The following is a 20007-nucleotide window of genomic DNA, read 5'->3' on the forward strand; positions in this document are numbered from 1 at the left end:
TTTTTCATTCTGTTTTGTTCTTACCGGCTACCGTATTAATCACCTATTGTTTGCAAATCAATGATTAAGATCAATATCATTCTTTGTCAACATCGTTCTTTGTCAATCCGTTGAAAGGCAAAAGGTGCAGTTTCTGTGAATTAATCGAATCATTAAACTTTCCAAGGAAACCCGGAAGTGCTGAAAGGTAAAATTAAGCGGTTACAAAGCCATCGAGCTGTCGGGGTAGGAAGCAAGTCACGAGTCATTTTCCTATCTAGCGGTTTTCTTCAGTTTCACTTCATCGACTTTAAAATCCTTAAAAAGTAAGATAAGTCATTAGCTATCTCTCTTCAATGCTTGGAATTTCATCTGAAGCACGTTTTACCGAAAATGTTCGCGCCGACTTCGTGGCCTGTTTAGCCGCATGTCTGGAGTTCTATCATTTTATTTCATTGTCTTATGGAGGTCAGATTCAATCTTGGCACCTTGATTCGAAACCCCCTTTTTTCTATATGTTTTTTTGAATTTCACAGTGGCAAGGGCTCCTCAAAAATAAACAAGAGCAAGGATAAATCCTTATTTAGTTTCATAAAATCGTTTATGTAAAAGAACGGCTTTCACTTGAATTTAAAAACCACTGTCTTAAAAAGAAGTAATTCAAATGCACATGTCAGATCCATTTTTGAGGGAAAGCTCTTATAGAGTGTTATCAGATCAAGTAGGTGGATTTGTTGAATGGCAGACAACTCGACTTCAATCGTTGAGATCGCAACATATAGCATAGATGTCAAACTCGGTAGCAGCACAAGTATAACTAGGAATATAGTTAGGTGATAATCTATCTTGGAAGAAAAGCTTGAAATCGGCCAAAGAGTCTGCTACAAGCTAATAACTTTGTTAAATTGAATGTCGAATTTTATTATGCAAGGATATCCTTTGGATAAGTGATAAGGATGCTGTAGTCTAAATAAGGAATTTTCATCATCCCATTTTTGTTCTTGTTTTTATGCCTTTTAACAATCCGAAAAAAAATTATCCTCAGCGTTATGATTTGTGGAAGGCAACGAGACATAAGAAGCCACCGGGTTATGGGAGAAGCCACCTCACTTACAACAATATATTTGAGAAAGGAGAGGCGCTGCGAATGTTCTGCTTGGCCAATTCAATGTTTATATTGGTAAAAACTTTTGGATTTTTGTCTTAAAGCTAAGGAGATTTGACTAAAGAGGGACTGAAACAGAAAGAGAGTTCCAAAGTTAGGACCTTGGTAGAGAATTGTTAATTGCTTGAGATTTGTACGACACAAATGCGTTAGTAGCAGTTCTGGTACCATAGCAGTGAATTTGGCTATTTGTAACAAAAAGATTAAGAAGCAATGGGGGAAATAGATACTTTTTTTTATAATGAAACATGAATTTGGCGATTTCAAACGTATTATATTTCTAGTTTAGAGAATAAAGGAGAGGAGTGTGCTCGATAGTCTGAGTTGGTGATAGCCCGCACAGCTCGCTTCTGCATTCTATTTACCAGACGGAGTTGCATTAGACGATAAGGGATAGATTAAAGTGTAGCTCAAAGTGAGTTTGATTTTAGAGGATAGGAAAAAGCAAGACCTCAATCGGTATATTACCTTTTGATTTAGCTATATGTTGACTGATTCGCACACAACAACCATATAATGGGGAATCATGAAAATTGTAACTACACAGTAGCCGAGGCAAGGAGAGGAGATCTTTCAAATTTAACGAGGAAACTTCGTGCTTTCTCTGTAAAATATGTCAAAATTTCTGAGGAGGACATAGCCCGCACCAGACGGTTGGTGAATAAGTACGTCGAAAATCAAGTCACGGTGTTTTGCCAACAGCACTCGTCTCTTCCTATACTAAAACTGGAGTATACCGGCAGTGTGTACGAGAGGCTGAAGACTGAAGCCGCCGATGAAGTAGATGTCATGGTAGTTTTGAGAACGACAAGGAGAGAGATTAGGGTTATTGAATCCGGAACATCTGGGTATGTTTGCCTCAAGGCAAGAGATGACTTGTTGTGCGGAAAGTATGCAAGTCGTGAAGTTAATATCGACCCTGTACACCTTCGAGATGGTTGGTTTTACAGCCTCGTTGTCCTAGCAGTGAACCATTTCTTGCACTACATAGAGGGAGGAGGTCTACAAAACTGGGCGAGTGGAGACGCGCTGGGGAACCATTTCCTTGGATTTCTTAGAGCACTGCAGATTTGTCTGGAGAGAAGATATCTTCCACACTATTGGATATCTGGTGTAAACCTTCTAGATTACATCAGTGAAGTGCTTACCAGAAATACGGCATATCGTCTTTAAGCAATCCTCAATAGTGACGCAGAAAGGAATAAAGTTCTTTCTCGAAAAGAAGGACATATCAGTTGAGACACTCCGAATCTTACTATTTATATTGTAATGCGTATAATTTTGCTTCAGATTATAATCAGTATAACTCATAACAATAGCTGAGTTGGTGCAGAAAATCGACAAATAAGACAATAAAGCGATTTCCATGACAAGGAAGTTGGTTGATTGGTAAGGCTCTCTCCCATCGCTGTGGCAAATGTAGCAGGGTTCGGAGGGTCTGAAGCCCAACCCCTCCCCCCTTGCTCGTTTAAAACAAACAAGTGCGTTTTTTACTACTTGTGTAACTCGGTAATTCTGGCAATGATAAGATCATGTATTACTCCATATAAAATATTCATAATTGCTTGTCTTGAGGGATAATTCTCGGCCCATTTAGGTTGTAGTGTATAGAAAAATAGTGTGATTTCTGAATCAAGCTTAGACCCTCCCTCCTCCCCCCCCCCCCTCCCATTAGAAATTCTTGCACCCGCCCCCTTCATCCTGCATCTGCATCTGAAAATACGAAAACAATCAATTCAAAGAAGTTCCTTGCGGGTAAATTGCATGCCTGAGTTTGAAAGGCTTTAATATGAATTGCAAACTATATGAAATACATGATGCAGATCTAGCTGAATTTTGCAGAGCCGGAAAACTCTTCTCACTATTAGTCAATCTCTTTCCCTGTCCACGTAAAGTCTTGGAATATCTCACTCTCTCTACTTTTGGTGCCTCACTTGACCCGGAGAGAAGGGGCGTCCAGTATCCCCTCGCATTGCAGAATAAGTAAATCACAACTGACAACACAGTTTTCTAACCCGCCCTCTCGCCTGTGTTCTATTCCGGGAATCCCAAAAGCATCCTGGCTGATAGCCCTATCCATGTAGAGTCTGAAATAGTCGTCTTGAAGGGGCTCCCCTATTTTTAGTGTCCCCTCTGCCCGGAGAGAAGGAGATTCCCCTGCCCCTCGCGGGCAAAATAAGTAGTCCTTAAGAGATAACACAGTTTTCTTAGCCAGCCTATTCACCGAAGTCACGCCAGGGGACCCCAAATTCACAATGGCTTATAGCCCTGTCCATGTAGAGCCTGGAGATAGCCACAGGGTGTATTTAGAAGCTCTCTTCATTATTGTAAGACCTACACGTCTGTGAACTCCTCTTTATGGCTATCCAACCAGGCTGATCATATCAGCTTACTAGCTGTTGACCACCTTGCAACTTAAAGGTGTATTTAGGAGTAAACCCCATCGTGGTATATGAGGGTCACAAACTTCCACCTCCCTCCCCCTTCAGGACCATAAAAAGGCAGATAAATATATAATCAGGATGTTTTGAATGATAACTGTACCGGCCAACTTCTTCTTGAGGATACGACAAAAAATGCCCACTTATACTAAAATACCCATAGGATGTAACAGGGCGACATCACATTTCTTATCTACTTGTTATTTATTCGTTATTACTTTGATCGATACCAATTTTGTTTCACATTCTATTTGACTAAGTTTATAACTTCTATCATAGCACATGAGAATACATTTAAAAAAAACCTTGTTTTACGTAAATATAAAGGTGGATAGGCTGACCCAATATCTCAATTCTATCCAGACCTTTAAATTCATCTCTTTAATCTACATCGAATGGTAAAAGTGACAACATTGATCGACAAATTTCAGCGAATTCAAATTCAAAGGCGAATAGGCTAACCCAAAATCTAAATTTTGTCCAGAATTTTAAGTTCATCTCTTCAATCTACATCTAATGGGAAAGGCGTTATCATCACGATCAATAAATTTCAGCGAATAACTTTTCAAAACACATGTATTCATATAGCGGCAACCAATGAATTTCTTGACTCGCTAAGAGAACGTGAGTTTTGTCAAAAAAAAAAACCCCTGGCCGAACTAAACAACTTAAAAGCTACTAAAATACAAACTCCTTGTTATTATCTTACACCACATTCACCCAACGCTTAGGTAAGCATGTTTTAATGCTATTTATAAAATTCAGATTTTCAGTTCTCAGATTCGTATTTTTGTTCAGTTAAATCTGGTGTAGCTAAAACATGTTTTGCTGGTGTGGATGGGGTATTAGTGTTAGTTATCGAAGTCGCATCAACACTATTCACACATGGGCCACAGTGTTGGCTTCAAGCTTTTCTAGCTATCTTTTAGAAGAGAATAACTCCCATTCAAAAAATGCTAGACTTTGAGCAAAACATTGTTAAACTGACTTACTAGTGGACACAGAAGGCCTGACTTTGCTGTCATTTCGATCCTGAACAAGCTAAATTGAAGATATACCTTCGCCTTGACGATCACACTATGTGATTGGCTACAGCTAAAAGTCCGTTGAGTTGCTATACTCAAGTTAGGTGCTATTCTTCAGTTATTGAAAGACTGCAATTCAACTGTCCACACATTTCCAGCATCACCTAGATTAACATGTGAGCCCTTCTTTGTAAAGTTTCCATCGACTGCATATGGAGAAATGGTGTTCATCCTCCTCTTGAATCGCTCTCTAATCTGTAGATGAACAGGCAACCAAATATCTGTTGTTAAGCAATCAAATGTTTAATTTATGCCTAAAAACTTCACAATTCGCTTTCATTATGTACATTCTCAGTCTCACCTGGCTGTTTCGCATACAGTGAAGGACGAAAATCATGAAACCCTAAAAGCAGATCATTCTTTTAAGATCATTTTTTTTCATTGTAATTGGTCAGTATAATAATGTTTTGAACAAGTCGTAGGGTAAGGCTAGTCTTTGTTGACAAAGTTTGCATAGAGTTCAAGGTGTATGATGCTCTGATCATTTGTTCATCTTTGAAACCACCGTAACGGAGGGCTTAAATATTGATTCAAAGTACGTTGTAGATCTCATGAATCGAGAAATAACTTATCAACTGTTAGTTAGTGTCTGTTTTTACCTGAGGTGTAGTTTGATGCAAACCTTTGATTAAAATTTAACAATTTCTGTTAAAAGCTTACCTGAGTGGAGTTTAAGAGGGTGAAAATGTAGGCGAAAGCTATGTGTAATGGTAACAAAAGACCAAATAACCACGTGACACCCAGCAGTGGCACCATCACCACGCATGTTTTCATGCCAAGTCTGAAGAACGACAGCCATATAAGTTTTGTGGACTAATTTATAGAAGCGTTTTTCCTTCACTCAATGTCTTATTGTTTAAGATTAACTAGAGTGCAATTTAGGAAAATCCATACCACTGGAAAAGTTGAGACAACGATTCTCTCACATTGCTTTATCCTGTTTTCCCTAGATTTTGTTTATTAGTACTAATTTTTAAAATGCTGATTTAAAATCCCACCGTATCTGCTGGAAACGCTTGTCTTCCACCATTGGCTGCATCAGTGTGCTCATCTCTTTATGGACCCGGATGATTATCAATATGTTGAACTGAAAAAAAGAAAGGAATGTGAAATGTGTCGTCGAAAAGAGGAAAAATGTTAGTCGTCTTGTTACGAGCGTTAGCGAAAGAAAAAGTCTGAATCCCTCTCTGTGAATTGAACCCTAAATCTTCATGTAAGGAGAACTAAATGCTACAAGGGGAAATGCCCAAAAAAATCATACAGGTATTTATAATAGGGAAGATTGCAAACTTCGGGGCAGGTCGTCAAAAACAGAAGCGTGTTCATGTTTTTTGTTAAGGATTAAGGAGCAGGGGAAAAAGAAGTATTCAATAGTAGTAAATCCCGGTAAATAAAAAGTAATAAAGTGGCCTCAAAAACTCACAACTTCAATGAGCGCCACAAATGCGACGAATATCCAGATCAGGTTGTTAGTTGAGGACAGCCAACAACTTGAAAGGTAAAAGGAGAACATAAAATAAACACAGATTTGCGGCGATAAAACCCCAAACCCACACCCTTTACCGGTAACAAAACATCTAGAAGAGAAACAGAATAAAAAACAACAAATATTTTGTAGCGAAAAGAGAGAGAGTGGGAAGGCACAAAAGATGAAGAGACAAGAACTCAATAATTATCTTACTATTTGTCACTGGTATAACTTTGAATTCCATCTTTTCCAGCCGCAACGCTCAATGAAATGCCTACCATGACGACCGGAAAACCTAAACAGAAATAGGAGGGGGTCACTACAGAATCACACGCAGAATCACAGAGGCGATTCAAAAGAGGCAGGTACAAAAAACTCATACGTGAAATGAAAGTACCCCATGAGATGATGTGATACGTGTGCATCTTGTCGCTAATGTTATAAACTTTCGTAGCAAACAGATAAAGATAAACTCCCTCGACCATCATCCAACAGAAAGCGGCCATCAGGAAATACTGTGAGAGAACTGCTGCTGTAACACAGGAAGCCTAAGAGAAGAAAAAGGGAGATTTTTGTCTGTTTCAATCCTCCTTTCTTCGGAATAACTTAAGCCCCCAAAGAGCAAATATACCGTGAATGGATGAAGAAGTCACTTACCCTATTTTCTGTGGCCTTTATACCGGCGAGAAAGATTATTTGACCAGCTCCGAGTGACACAGAAAAACTCAATCGTATTTGAGAAAGAGGCTGACGAACATCTCTGGTGAAACAAGTGAACAAACAAAATGACAAACAAACAAAAAAACAAAAAAAAGTATTATTCGGCAACGAATGCTTCTAATTTCATGTGGTACTGTTCCAGTTAAGGCATTTAAATCACTGTCGCTCAGAGATCCAGATTTGAATTATCCATATTCGTTTCTGCCGTAATTATTTATCATTAATTTCATTAATTCATTTTTTTTATCGCGTATTGATGTAATTTGAGTCGAAAATCTTTAAAATCAAATAAAGAATAAGTTCTTTAGACGTATGCATGGTTGTGGTACTTACGTGATGAAGGAATACACAATAATTGTCAAAAGTATTCCGGTGATAGAAAAGCTTAATCCCACTTTGGTGATAATTTGCAGAATAGTCTCGTCCTCGGCCGTAAGCTGTGTCACAAATAACATAAAGAGAAATAAGAAAATTGTCATCAAATCAACGAAATTGTACCTATGATGAAGCTGAGAAGATAAAATCATGTCTCTCTGGATATCAACTATTGCGATTGTCTTTTTATTAAAAATATTATCAATTCATGATGCCTTTAAAACGTAAGCCTGTGCTACCTCTCTAAAACGTGGTTGAAGTTAATCTTTTTTTTTTATTATTCTAGCCAACTCTTATTACAACTATACATTTATGCACAAATTTGGTTTATGCTGCGTAGCAATATGTGTGTAATTGAAATACCTGCAAGGAACTGCTTCTGATGATCTCTATTCTGTCAAATTTAGAGACATATTCATTTGCCTAATATAAAGAAAATAACAGTTGCAATTATGAACCACGAAGATCCGAAAAATGACAATCACAAGGACAAGAATTACAGTTGATAGAGTACAGGTGAAGGTGAAGAAGAGAACGAAGGCTGCGGCGACGGTTGAGTCCATGCTGATTCCGTTGATGCAGAGACTGCTACAGGTGACGTCGAAGATGATGATGTACCCGTTGATATCAATAAATCTCCAGAAACAACAAAAAAAACAACGGAAAGATTAATTGATAATGATTATTATGGTATTACTCAAGATTGAATGATACATTTTTCCTCATCAGTATCTTTCTTTTTGTGGTACTTCTTGTATTCGCTCGATTTATATTGATATAAATTGGTTTTTTGTTGTTGTCATATCTGAATTTGTTTTAGTTTCACGCATCTTACGTAAGATCTGGATAAGGTAACTGGGATATCGACGACAAATGATTTCATCAATTCCTTACTTCTGTTGTTTAGTCCATGAAATATTTATCAATTCATAAGTTACCATCATATCGGTATTACAGACACAAAACAAGAGGGTCTTTCTTCCATGAATGATCAGGAAAGAATTTATGCTGACAATATCATTGCAATATCAAGCAAGCAAGAGATGAGAATAAAGAAAAATATCGGTCAGGTAGTATTAGTTGATTGATCCAATACCAAATTCTTCAAGATACCGTCATTTATGGCAGACGGTAAGGAGAATTATTTACGAGATCTTGGGAGTGAAAGGGAAAATGCAACAGCTCGATCATTGCAACAATTCAGCCAATTCATTAGCTTGCTTAGGCTTGCAGAAGCGCTGCCTTAAAAAAAAATGGGACAAAAACTAAGCCGTGTAAGAAGCAAATGTAATCTGGTTATTTAAATGTAAAAGTAAAGAATTCGAACATTTTTCCGACAAAAAGTGTCATCTCAGATAGAAAACCTACAAAGCGTAGCCAATTTTATTAATAGTTAGCTGGGTTTAGCTGAAACCTCAACACCCCCACCCCTCCCTTCCTACCCCACGGGCATTTGCCGTCGTCCCTTCCCACGGGGTGAGGAATTTGAAAAAAATTGTTTGAGAGGGGTGGGAAATTTCAGCCGGGATGGTCAGGTCTTTCCAACGGAATATAAGTGTTATATGTTTAAATGTAAAGGTTTTTAGAGGTATAGGTTTCACTTTGACTCAGAAGAAAAGGTCCTCAAACTCTACTTTTCAAAGCTTGATCAGTGAGTAGAAACGCAGCGACGTTGATTTTTTTATATCATTCCTGCTTTTGTTTTATACTCACCGTCTTCTCCTTCTTTGCATATTTGAGTGCACCTTATTCCATTGCATTTTAAATTACATTGACCACCCTCACAATAGTAAGCCTTCTCAGATGCAAATTCCTTCTTGCCGATTGTCAGATTATATCCCGCGGCGTAGCAAGTATGATAACCTCCGTCATGTATTTGCTCAGAACATTGGTCTACCAATGAGTTCGTGTGACTACAATCTTGCCCGCAAACCTCGAAGGAGATATTATTTGGCACGTGCTCACAACTGGTTACGGTACAGTTCATTTTGCAGCTATAACTGGTAAAGTTGCAATTCTGTACCCAACTCTTATTGCCATATTCCAGCGTGCAAGGTACTTCAACGTATTCTTGATAGTAGGTCTGCGAAGAGTTTTGTCCTGTAACTGAAAACGCCATAAAAATAAAGTATAACTAAGATGCAGAGGAAGTATTATTAAAAAAAAAACAAAAGTAAGAATAAAAGAAAGAATTGGTTTCTTCTGAGCAGTAATTCTTTTACAATTGACATAATGAAATATCGTCAACCGTCGCTTTGCTTCAGCACCAAGAAGAATGATTATTTTGGTGCACACAACACCATTTCAGTTCCAACACAGTATCGAGGAGTTCTTAAACAAGATAATGCAACTATTACATCTGGTGATATATGAGAACTAGGGAAATTATTACAACCCGCGCTCTCAACCAATTAAACTTAATGCTACGTTGATCAAAGTGTCCACCATTTTTGCCCTCTGATCAGTTGTTTCTCTACACATTTCGTATCGCATTGAAACTGTGAAACTAGATCCTATAAGCAATCGGAGGCATTAAAATTAATAAAAAAAAAATAATAAGAAAAAGATAATGCATCTAAACGAAAATGTAAGGAGTATTGAAGTCTTAGATGTTTGTTTTGTTAAATGATGAGATGATGAAAGTTCGCGTATCTTTGGAAACGCTATCCGTAAGTTACTTTTCAACGATAACTAGCTTTACAACCCTAGATCGAAACTCGCCGTCTTCCTGAAATTCATCAGGCGTAATAATCGCGCAGACATATTGGAGTGGGTGTTTGAGCAGGCAATTAAACATCACCTTGTTCAATCGAAACATCAAAGATTAAGATGAATAATAATCGGAAGTTTATAATTGTTTGTTTAGTCTATCATCATTATTAATTTTATTTCAACTGGTGGTACCCGTGATGTTGATGAAATGATTGGTAAACAAACGGTCGGTAATTAACCTCTAATTTTTTCACTACTCAGGCATGTATATGGTGACAATCAGTTCTTTAACCTTGTCTCAACTTTATTCTACCCATGCAACTAGAAGTGAAAACTTGTTAGAAGCTTCATATCTTCTGTTATGATCACGTGGATTCCTAAAAATTGTACGATAACGTTGCTATTATCCCGCCCGATATGAAATAGTTTTGTCTTACCGTTGGAGATCTCACAGATATAAGCCGCCCACCTATTTCTACGGAAGAAATTGATTATGCACTGTTTGTCGCTTGTAGACACCTTGAGTATAACAGCCACATCTCTCTTAGGTGTTGGCGGGTTTTTTTCCCAGTGGCAAATAGTCAGCGGTCTTCCACTCAACCAAGTCCACATGTCAGCCTTTCTTTCCAAACCAATATGATAGAACTTAGAAGAAAAGAAAGAAAAGCGCTTTCGAATCTCTTTATTGATAAACATCCATTCTCCTCTAGTTTCGATGGAAACCAGGTCTCCACCTTGGTTTCGGCAGGTGCGTTGATTTACGTCCCATGTTTTTCCCCTCTCTGAAAATATGTACCAAGAGTTATTAAAGGAAGGATTTTGGCATTCTGAAAAATAAAAACAACATCAAAAACTGATTATCTAACAAAAAATAAATAAATAATGCTTACAATCACAATGTTGATAATTTCTACAACAAAAGGATCAACAGCGATACTAACGTTAACAATAATATGTTAAGTATATGTTAATGATGATGATATTTTGACTAATACTGATTACTACTGCTAATTTTAGTAATGACGTGGTGACGATGACAACGATCGCGGTGATGATGGTGATGATGATGAAGATGGTAATAATAATGATAAGAGTACATTTTTGTTCAGTGTCATCTGACACATGTTTCTTTACCTGGGTGTCTAGTGTAACTATTTAACTAAAATGAGCTTTTGGGTACAGCACTACTTTTGAGAGTTGTTCTGAAAAAGAAGTTTCTTCAGGATCAAAATGCTAAGCGTAGTGTTTTGGATTATAATTTACTTGACGTGTGGAATGCCTTGTTACTTCCGCGCATTTCACAGATAAAGGCTTTTGCATTTCGCGGAGAGATTGATATAAAAACGCCACTATTCTTGTACATCGCCGCATATAATCCCTCAGGACGTTTCTTAGAATTTTTCCATTTCGAAATGTTCAATGGGTTTCCACGCTCCCAAGTCCAATTCCCAGATTCCTTTGATAAACCAATATGCCATACGTTCGTCCTCCAACCTCTCAGATTCTGAGGCAATCGGTGACAGATTATTCTCAAACATCACTCAGAATTTTTTTAAGTTCCATTTCGGATACATACGTTCTTAATGGAACCATGCTTTCTCACCTGTTCCTTGCAATTGCATCAGTAAAGTTAGAGTAACTGTAGATTACAAAATAAACATATGAACAAATGAGTTATAGCAAAACAGTATTTGAAGTACAGTAAAATCGACCTAGAATAATACTAATCCACTATCTAAAGTTGTTTTCTTTCTGCATTTAAACTTCTGACCACCATGTTTTCTAACTTCCTCGGGTAGCTGTCAAAGGGCAAATGTAAAACGCTTCGCATCTCAGCTTCTTATCAGTTTGAATAAGTCTTTATAATTGAAACGCGAGTCTAAAACAATACGTTTCAGTCAAATTTTACCCCTAGAAATATCTAACCTAGTATTATATCGCTCCTTACATAGCAAACACGGAAAGTGACGACTCAACTCTTTTCCTTTCACGCGCTACTGTTCTAAGCGTGCAACGTGACGGAACAAACGTTGGCTAAGAATCAAGAATAATCCCATTGTTATTTTAACATTTTGAAACTTTTCATCGAAAGCAATGACAATCCACGTTTAAACTCTTATGCAAATCATTTTACGGGGTTTACCGCGCTTACAGAGAAAGAGACAAACTTTCTTGTTCATATAGTCAAGCACTGCCAACGAACAAAAAAAGGTCGTAAACTGACAACTTTTTCGACAGTAGGGTGTTGGTAACACGGTCGCGCGCGTTGATCATTTCATGAGTTTTAAGCCTAATGGCCTCCATCTGGTGCGGGAATGAGCTATTAATAACTTTCACTAGGAAGCGGTGTGGAAATGATTTCTATGAATGTTCTTCATCTGCATGAAATTGCAACGATTCGTCGCTTGAGATGCCTGAGAAAATTTCGAAGTTTGTTTTACACAGAAGAGAGCCTTAATGTATTTTAAGGTTGGTCACTAAGCTGTTGTCTTCTTGCGATCCTTGATATCCAAAACAATCATAAACCACAAGCATCACTTAATGTTAAATACAGCATGATTGTTTTATTTGAATTTTCTTCTATTAATTTTTTTCTTTTAAAAACTCAAATACCTTTATAAAACAGCGTTAGACCAATCTCCTCAATTTTTCCATTTATTTATCTAATAATTTATTCATTCTTTTGTCTATCTTAATTTTACTTTTTTTGTTATTAAAAGCCTCTGTCTATATTTGCTTCTCTATGGTTTAATTCGGAACAGGGCTGTTAGATAACCTAATACCGAGTTATCTGAATATATCTATATCTCAACATATACTTCCAACTTTACATTTCAATAGCACAATCAAGAGTTTAATATAGCTTGCATGTACTTACTCAGCGTACAACGTATGGACTGGACTGTGAACGTTTTATAACTTTTACTGGAATGAATCCCTTTCATCGCACCATACATCATAAGTTTTCGTTGGCAGTTGTCAGTGCGCTTATACTGGTTTTTCACATGGTAGCATCATGGCGGATTCTTCAACATCTTTCAAACCTTTTTGCTGGAGTTAGACTATAATGGACATCATAATGCACGTGCATCGTGATCTGTTTTTCCATCTAAAAATGGACCAATAAGGCTAAAGATAATTTGCGCAAGCTGTGAAGAGCTGTTAAAACAAACTGAACGCACGCATAAAAATAACTGTATTTAGTTGACGTTTTGGTTATATTTTACATAATATAGTTTCCTTTAGATTAATACTCGTTCAACGACGGTTTTCTTCAAATAAATAATATTTGCCGGCTAAAGTGTAATTTGAGTATCCCATCTGTTCTTGAAAGAATAAAAAAGATCACCTTAATCCATCAAACAGATGAAGCTGCGCGTTAGAATTGACGGACTTAAGTTCGTATATCATATATATCGGTTCAAGCGTAATAATGTAATTCTACCACAGAATCCTACTGTTGTAAGAATGTCTTCCCTGCCCGCTGACTTTGGAAAGTCAAGAAACCTGGTTCAAAAAATAAAGGTAGGTTTATGCGTTTTAATGTATGGAGAATGAAATTATATGCTCTTCCAAATTAAGTATCAAGTTACACACTAAGCCAGATATATAAAATATACTATTCATATTGGGGCATACGCAACTGACGTCAAGAGAGAAACAAATCCATAGGCCGTGAGACAAAAGTGGAGGAGAAGGGAGAATGGAGAGAGGTGAAAGTATTGCTTTTATTATCTCAGTTTCAAGGATTCTTCCACTGTTATGGCTGATATCTCAGACTTAAATGTGACTCTTTCGAAAAACACTGCCGGTCTCACGCACCACAGTCGTAAGTATCATTTGCTTGCTAACTTATATATTTGAAAAGTCTGAGCGAGTCACGTTAATTGATTCGTCACGCGTCACGAGAGTTCGATCATTTTCGTAATCATCTGTTTATTCATTATTCTTCATGATCCTATAGTTAGTGAAATCCGCTGGTCTCGTTTCCTCAACAATCTTCGAAATATTCTAGGCAATAATGCAAAAGGTTGTCTTTGAGCTCTTCAGATACCCTTTTTTTACAAGCTAACCCAGAGGATTTGAGTAATCTCTTCAAACTTTTAACCCAAGACAACGTTCGGAAACTCAATTACAAAATCTAAGAGGGATACCAGACTTGCTTAAAGATGCTTATATCTGGTGAAAATCTCATATGACAGCAGTCCCAGAAACTCCCTTCTGTCCTATCGTATCGTTTCTTATATTCTAGGATATTGATATTGATGAATCGTAATTGTTGTTATCTTAATTAATGATAATGGATTCATGGTGGCATAAAAAGAGATTATCATATAAACTAAAGTGTTATAAAAATGATTTCTAGCCGTAACAACACAAGTGAAAAAAAATCGTATCTTTTTCACGTGTTTGATATCGCTATTCGCCTTTCGCGCCACTCGGTCGGGTTGATGAATGAACTACAAAAAAAGCCTTGACGATTCTCAATACAAGCTCGTTTGTCTGAATTTTTTCGGATTATGGCTGCCAAAACACTGAAAAATCTGTATCGCTCACAGCCAGTGACATTGAAACTTTCCTAAAAACGGAAGAAAACCAAAATATGGAACGAAAAATCGAAAGTTTCGTATTCAGTGGCTTTGGTAATGGCTCAATTAAGTTGCCTTAAAAGTAACTTAAAGGCTAACATTAGAAACATTTAAGTGATGTACAAAAGTTCTGAAATGAACCTTTAATTTAGCTTTCAGAAGTCAATTAAAATTTCCTTATGAACCATCCAAGACACAAACACAAACTTAATTAAGTTTGTGTTTGTGAGTTTTGTGTTAGTGTTGCGGATTTTGTGATTTTTTTTAAGTCTGTGTTTGTGTTGTAGAGTTTTGTGTTAGTGTTGCGGATTTTGTGATTCTGTTTTAAGTTTGTGTTTCTGTTGTAGGTTTTGGGACTCTGTTTTGTTCTTACCGACTACCTTATTAATCCCCTATATATTGTTTGCAAATCAATGATTAAGATCAATATCATTTTTTGTCAACATCGTTCTTTTTCAATCCGTTGAAAGGCAAAAGGTGCAGTTCCTGTGAATTAATCGAATCATTAAACTTTCTAAGAAAACCCGGAAGTGCTTAAAGGCAAAATTAAGCGGTTACAAAGCCATTGAGCTGTTGAAGTTGGAGGCAAGTCACGAGTCATTTTCCTGTCTAGCGGTTTTCTCCAAAGTTTCACTTGATCGACTTCAAAATCTACGAAAAGTAAGATAAGTCATTAGCTATCTCTCTTCAATTCTTGGAAATTCATCTCAAGCACGTTTTACCGAAAACGTTGGCGCCAACTTTGTGGCTTGTTCAGTTGCATGTCTGGAGTTGTTTCATTTTATTTCATTGTCTTATGGAGGTCAGATTCAATCTTGGCACCTTGATTCGAAACCCCTTTTTTTCTGTATGTTTTTGTGAATTTCACAGTGACAAGGGCTCCTCGAAAATAAACAAGAGCAAGGATAAATCCTTACTTAGTTTGATAAAATCGTTTGTGTTAAAACACGGCTTTCACTTGAATTTAAAAACCACTGTCTTAAAAAGAAATAATTCAAATGCACATGTCAGATCCATTTTTTGAGGGAAAGCTCCTGTAGGGTGTTATCAAATCAAGAAGGCGATTTTCACGAGTATTTATGCTTTGTACACTCGATTTCATTTAACACGACGTATTGTTAAATGACAGACAACTCGACTTCAATCGCTGAGATCGCAACATTTTGCATGGAGGTCAAAAGAGTCTGCTACAAGCTAGTAAGTTTGTCAAATAGAATGACGAATTTACTATACAAGGATATCCTTTTGATAATTGATAAGGATACTGTCTGGTTTTTATGCCTTTTTCGCAATCCGAAAAAAAGAATTATCCTCAGAGTTATGATTTGTGGAAGGCGACGAGACTCAAAAAGCCACCGGGCTTATGGGAGAGGCCACCTTACTAACAACAATATATTTGAGAAAGGATGAGTGCTACAAATGTGCTACTTGGCCAATTCAGTGTTTATATTGGTAAAAACCTTTGGATTTTTGTCTTAAAGCTAAGAAGATTTGCCTAAAGAGGGACTGAAATTAAACAGGAAGAGGGTTCCAAATTTAGGACCTTGCTAGAGAATTGTTAATTGCTTGAGATTTGTACGACACAAATACGTTCGTAGCAGTTCTGGTACCAAAGCAGTGAATTTGGCTATTTGTAACAAAAACGATTGAGAAGCAATGGGGGAAATAGATACTTTTTTTAATAGTGAAACATGAAATTGGCGATTGCAAACGTATTGACTTGGAAAACATCTTAAATTTCTGGTTTGGAGAATAAAAGAGTGTACTCGATAGTCTGAGTTGGTGATAGCCTGCACAGCTCTCTTCTGCATTCTATTTACCAGACGGAGTTGCATTAGACGATATAGATAGATTAAAGTGTAGTTCAAATTGACTTTGGTTTTAGAGGATAGGAAAAAGCGAGACCTCAATCGGTATATTACCTTTTGATTTAGCTATATGTTGACTGATTCGCACACAACAACCATAGGAAGGGGAATCATGAAAATTATTACTACACAGTAGCCGAGGCAAGGAGAGGAGATATTTCGAATTTAAAGAGGAAACTTCGTGCTTTCTGTGTAAAGTATGTCAAAATTTCCGAGGACGACATGGCCCGCACCAGACGCTTGGTGAATAATTAAGTACGTCAAAAATCAAGTCATAGTGTTTTGCCAACAGCACTCGTCTCTTCCTATACTAAAACTGGATTATACCGGAAGTGTGTACGAGAGGCTGAAGACTGAAGCCGCCGATGAAGTAGATGTCATGGTAGTTTTGAGAACGACAAGGAGAGAGATTGGGGTCATTGAATCCGGAATATCTGGGTATGTTTGCCTCAAGGCAAGAGATGACTCGTTGTTCGGAAAGTATGCAAGTCGTGAAGTTTATATCGACCCTGTACGCCTTTGGGATGGTTGGTTTTACAGCCTCGTTGTCCTAGCAAGGTGGTTTACAAAACTGGGCGAGCGGAGACGCGCTGGGAAACCATTTCCTTGGATTTCTTAGAGCTCTGCAGATTTATCTGGAGAGAAGAAATCTTCCACACTATTGGATATCTGGTGTAAACCTTCTAGATGACATCAATGAAGAGGTTACGCCAGAAATATGACGTATCGTCTTCAAGCAATCCTCAATAGCGACGCAGAAAGGAATAAAGTTCTTTCTTGAAAAGAAGGACAGATCAGTCGAGGCACTCCGAATCTTACTATTTACATTGTAATTCATATGATTTTGCTTCAGATTATAATCACTATAACTCATAACAATAACTGAATTGGTGCAGAAAATCGACAAATAGGACAATAAGGCGATTGCCATGACAAGGAAGTAGGTTGATTGGTAAGGTTCTCTCCCGTTGCTGTGGCAAATGTAGCAGGGTTCAGAGGGTCTGAACCTCACCCTCTCCCACCCCCCTGTGTAACTCGTTAACTCTGGCAATGATAAGATCATATGTATTACTCCATATAAAATATTCAAAACTACTTGTCTTGAGCGATAATTCTCGGCCCATTTAGGTTGTAGTGTATAGAAAAATGTGATTTCTGAATCAAGCTTCGACCATCTCAGTTTTCTTACCCAGCCTACTCACCGAAATCACTTATAGCCCTATCCATGTAGAGCCTGGAGATAGCCACAGGGTGTATTTAGAAGCTCTCTTCTTCGAATTCATTATTGTAAAATTTACATGTCTGTGAACTCCTCTTTACGGCCATCCAACCAGGCTGATCATATCAGCTTACTAGCTGTTGACCACCTTGCAACTTAAAGGTGTATTTAGGAGGAAACCCCATCGTGGTATATGAGGATCACAAACTTCCACCTCCCTCCCCCTTCAGGACCATAAAAAGGCAGATAAATATATAATCAGGATGTTTTGAATGATAACTGTACCGGCCAACTTCTTCTTGAGGATACGACAAAAAATGCCCACTTATACTAAAATACCCATAGGATGTAACAGGGCGACATCACATTTCTTATCTACTTGTTATTTATTCGTTATTACTTTGATCGATACCAATTTTGTTTCACATTTTATTTGACTAAGTTTATAACTTCTTTCATAGCACATGAGAATACATTAAAGAAAAAGGACATTGTAATGCGTAAATTCAAGGCGAATAGGCTGACTCGATATCTCGATTCCATCTAGACCTTTAAATTCATCTCTATAATCTACATCGAATGGTAAAAGTTACAACATTGATTAACAAATTTCAGCGAATTCAAATTCAAAGGCGAATAGGCTAACCCAAAATCTAAATTTTGTCCAGACTTTTAAGTTCATCTCTTTAATCTACATCTAATGGTAAAGGCATTATCATCACGATCAACAAATTTCAGCGAATAACTTTTCCAAACACATTAAGTTATATAGCGGCAACTAATGAATTTCGTGACTCGCTCAAACAACGTGAGTTTTGTCAAAAAAAAAAAAAAACCGGGACTGAAACTAAACAACTTAAAAGCTTCTAAAATACAAACTCCTTGTTATTATCTTATACCACATTCACCCAACGCTTGAGCATGTTTTAATGCTATTTCGTTAAAAACAGTTTAAGCTGCTTAAAACGATATTCGTCGGCTTCAAATTTAGCACATTGAAAATACAAGTTATTGACTGCTTAAATCCTTTATAAAATTCAAATTTGCAGTTCCCAGATTCGTATTTTTGTTCAGTTAAACCTGGTGTAGCTAAAACATGTTTTGCTGGTGTGGATGGGGTATTGATTTTAATCATTGAAGTCGCATCAACACTATTTACACATGGGCCCCTGGGCGGTTTTTCGTCGCCCACAGTGTTGGCTTCAAGTAATTCTAACTATCTTTTAGAAGAGAATATGGCCTATTGAAAAATGCTAGACTTTGAGCCGAGATTTCGTGATCGGATAATACTTCGCGAGACTTACAATTTGCTAGGGTACCATTCACTGCCCTCCTTTATGCAACCTTTTTTCAACAAATACTAGCACTACACCACGACTTGTTTAAAACATTGTTATACTGACTTACTAATGGCGCAGAAGGCCTGACTTTGCTGATATTTCGATCCTGAACAAGCTCAATTGAAGATATACCTTCGCCTTGACGATCACACTATGTGACTGACTACAGCTAAAAGTCGGTTGAGTTGCTATACTCAAGTTAAGTGCTATTCTTCAGTTATTAAAAGACTGCAATTCAACTGTCCACACATTTCTGGCACCACCTAGATAAACATGTGAGCCCTTCTTTGTAAAGTTTCCATCGTCTGCATGTGGAAAAATGCTGTTCATCCTCCTCTTGAATCGCTCTCTAATCTGTAGATGAACAGGTAACCAAATGTCTGTTGTTAAGCAATCAAATGTTTAACTTGTGTCTAAAAACTTCACAATTCGCTTTCATTATGTACATTCTCAGTCTGATATCCATCTCACCTGGCTGTTTCGCACACAGTGAAGGACGAAAATCAGGAAACCCTGAAAACAGATGATTCTTTCAAGATCAATTTTTTTCATTATAATTGGTCGGTATAATAATGTTTTGAACAAGTCGTAGGGTAAGGCTAGTCTTTGATGACAAAGTTTGCATAGAGTTCAAGGTGTATGATGCTCTTATCATTTGTTCATCTTTGAAACCGCCGTAACGTGTAGGGGTAAAATATTGATTAAAAGTACGTTACAGATCTCATGAATCGAGAAATAACTTATCATATCGATTAGAATAATTTTGAATGGGAAATATCATCTGAATAAAGTTAGTGTCTGTTTTTACCTGAGGTGTAGTTTGAGCGCCTAAGTATGCAAACCTTTGATTCAAATTTAAAAATTTCTGTTAAAAGCTTACCTGAGTGGAGTTTAAGATGGTGAAAATGTAGGCGAAAGCTTTGTGTAAGGGTAACAAAAGACCAATTAACCACGTGACACCCAGCAGTGGCACCATCACCGCGCATGTTTTAATGCCAAGACTAAAGAACGACAGCCATATAAGTTTTGTGGATTAATTTATAGAA

The 20007-nt window shown here is 37.3% G+C and overlaps 2 protein-coding genes across 6 annotated transcripts; one reads left to right on the top strand and one right to left on the bottom strand.

The window, feature by feature from the left end:
• The first annotated feature begins 1660 nt into the window (after window positions 1-1660).
• LOC136280716 (cyclic GMP-AMP synthase-like receptor 3) lies at window positions 1661-2317 on the top strand. Its single transcript, XM_066166384.1, has one exon. The coding sequence runs from the start codon at window positions 1661-1663 to the stop codon at window positions 2315-2317; it is 657 nt and encodes a 218-aa protein (XP_066022481.1).
• Window positions 2318-3784: 1467 nt separating this feature from the next.
• On the bottom strand, window positions 3785-13015 carry LOC131792780 (uncharacterized). 5 transcript variants are annotated; one of them, XM_066167269.1, is made up of 16 exons: window positions 12824-12847; window positions 11872-11979; window positions 11549-11584; window positions 10383-10772; window positions 8947-9339; window positions 7748-7869; window positions 7597-7656; window positions 7192-7295; window positions 6796-6898; window positions 6521-6686; window positions 6352-6433; window positions 6094-6160; window positions 5669-5757; window positions 5331-5451; window positions 4972-5013; window positions 3785-4865 (listed from the first exon to the last, which is right to left on the bottom strand). In XM_066167269.1, the coding sequence occupies exons 3-16, from the start codon at window positions 11565-11567 to the stop codon at window positions 4725-4727; spliced, it is 1899 nt and encodes a 632-aa protein (XP_066023366.1). In that variant the 5' UTR covers window positions 11568-11584; window positions 11872-11979; window positions 12824-12847; the 3' UTR covers window positions 3785-4724. The 5 variants fall into 5 exon arrangements, with proteins under 5 accessions (XP_066023366.1, XP_058966161.2, XP_066023362.1 ...); XM_059110178.2 differs by lacking the exon at window positions 11872-11979 and having other exon boundaries at window positions 6536-6686; window positions 12824-13015; XM_066167265.1 differs by lacking the exon at window positions 11872-11979 and having other exon boundaries at window positions 12824-13015.
• Window positions 13016-20007: the final 6992 nt, after the last annotated feature.

This window comes from Pocillopora verrucosa, chromosome 5 (genome assembly GCF_036669915.1).
Source record: "Pocillopora verrucosa isolate sample1 chromosome 5, ASM3666991v2, whole genome shotgun sequence".
NCBI lineage: Eukaryota > Metazoa > Cnidaria > Anthozoa > Scleractinia > Pocilloporidae > Pocillopora > Pocillopora verrucosa.

Bases quoted from the DNA above. Each gene is read 5' to 3' on its own strand.
- LOC131792780 (XM_066167265.1), bottom strand. From the start codon at position 12,905: ATGATGTATGGTGCGATGAAAGGGATTCATTCCAGTAAAAGTTATAAA. The intron at 6,434-6,520 runs GTATGAGTTTTT...ATTTCTGTTTAG, and splicing joins ATGGGGTACTTTCATTTCAC to GTTTTCCGGTCGTCATGGTA. The intron at 6,161-6,351 runs GTAAGATAATTA...TTACCTTTCAAG, and splicing joins AGTTATACCAGTGACAAATA to TTGTTGGCTGTCCTCAACTA.
- LOC136280716 (XM_066166384.1), top strand. From the start codon at position 1,661: ATGGGGAATCATGAAAATTGTAACTACACAGTAGCCGAGGCAAGGAGA.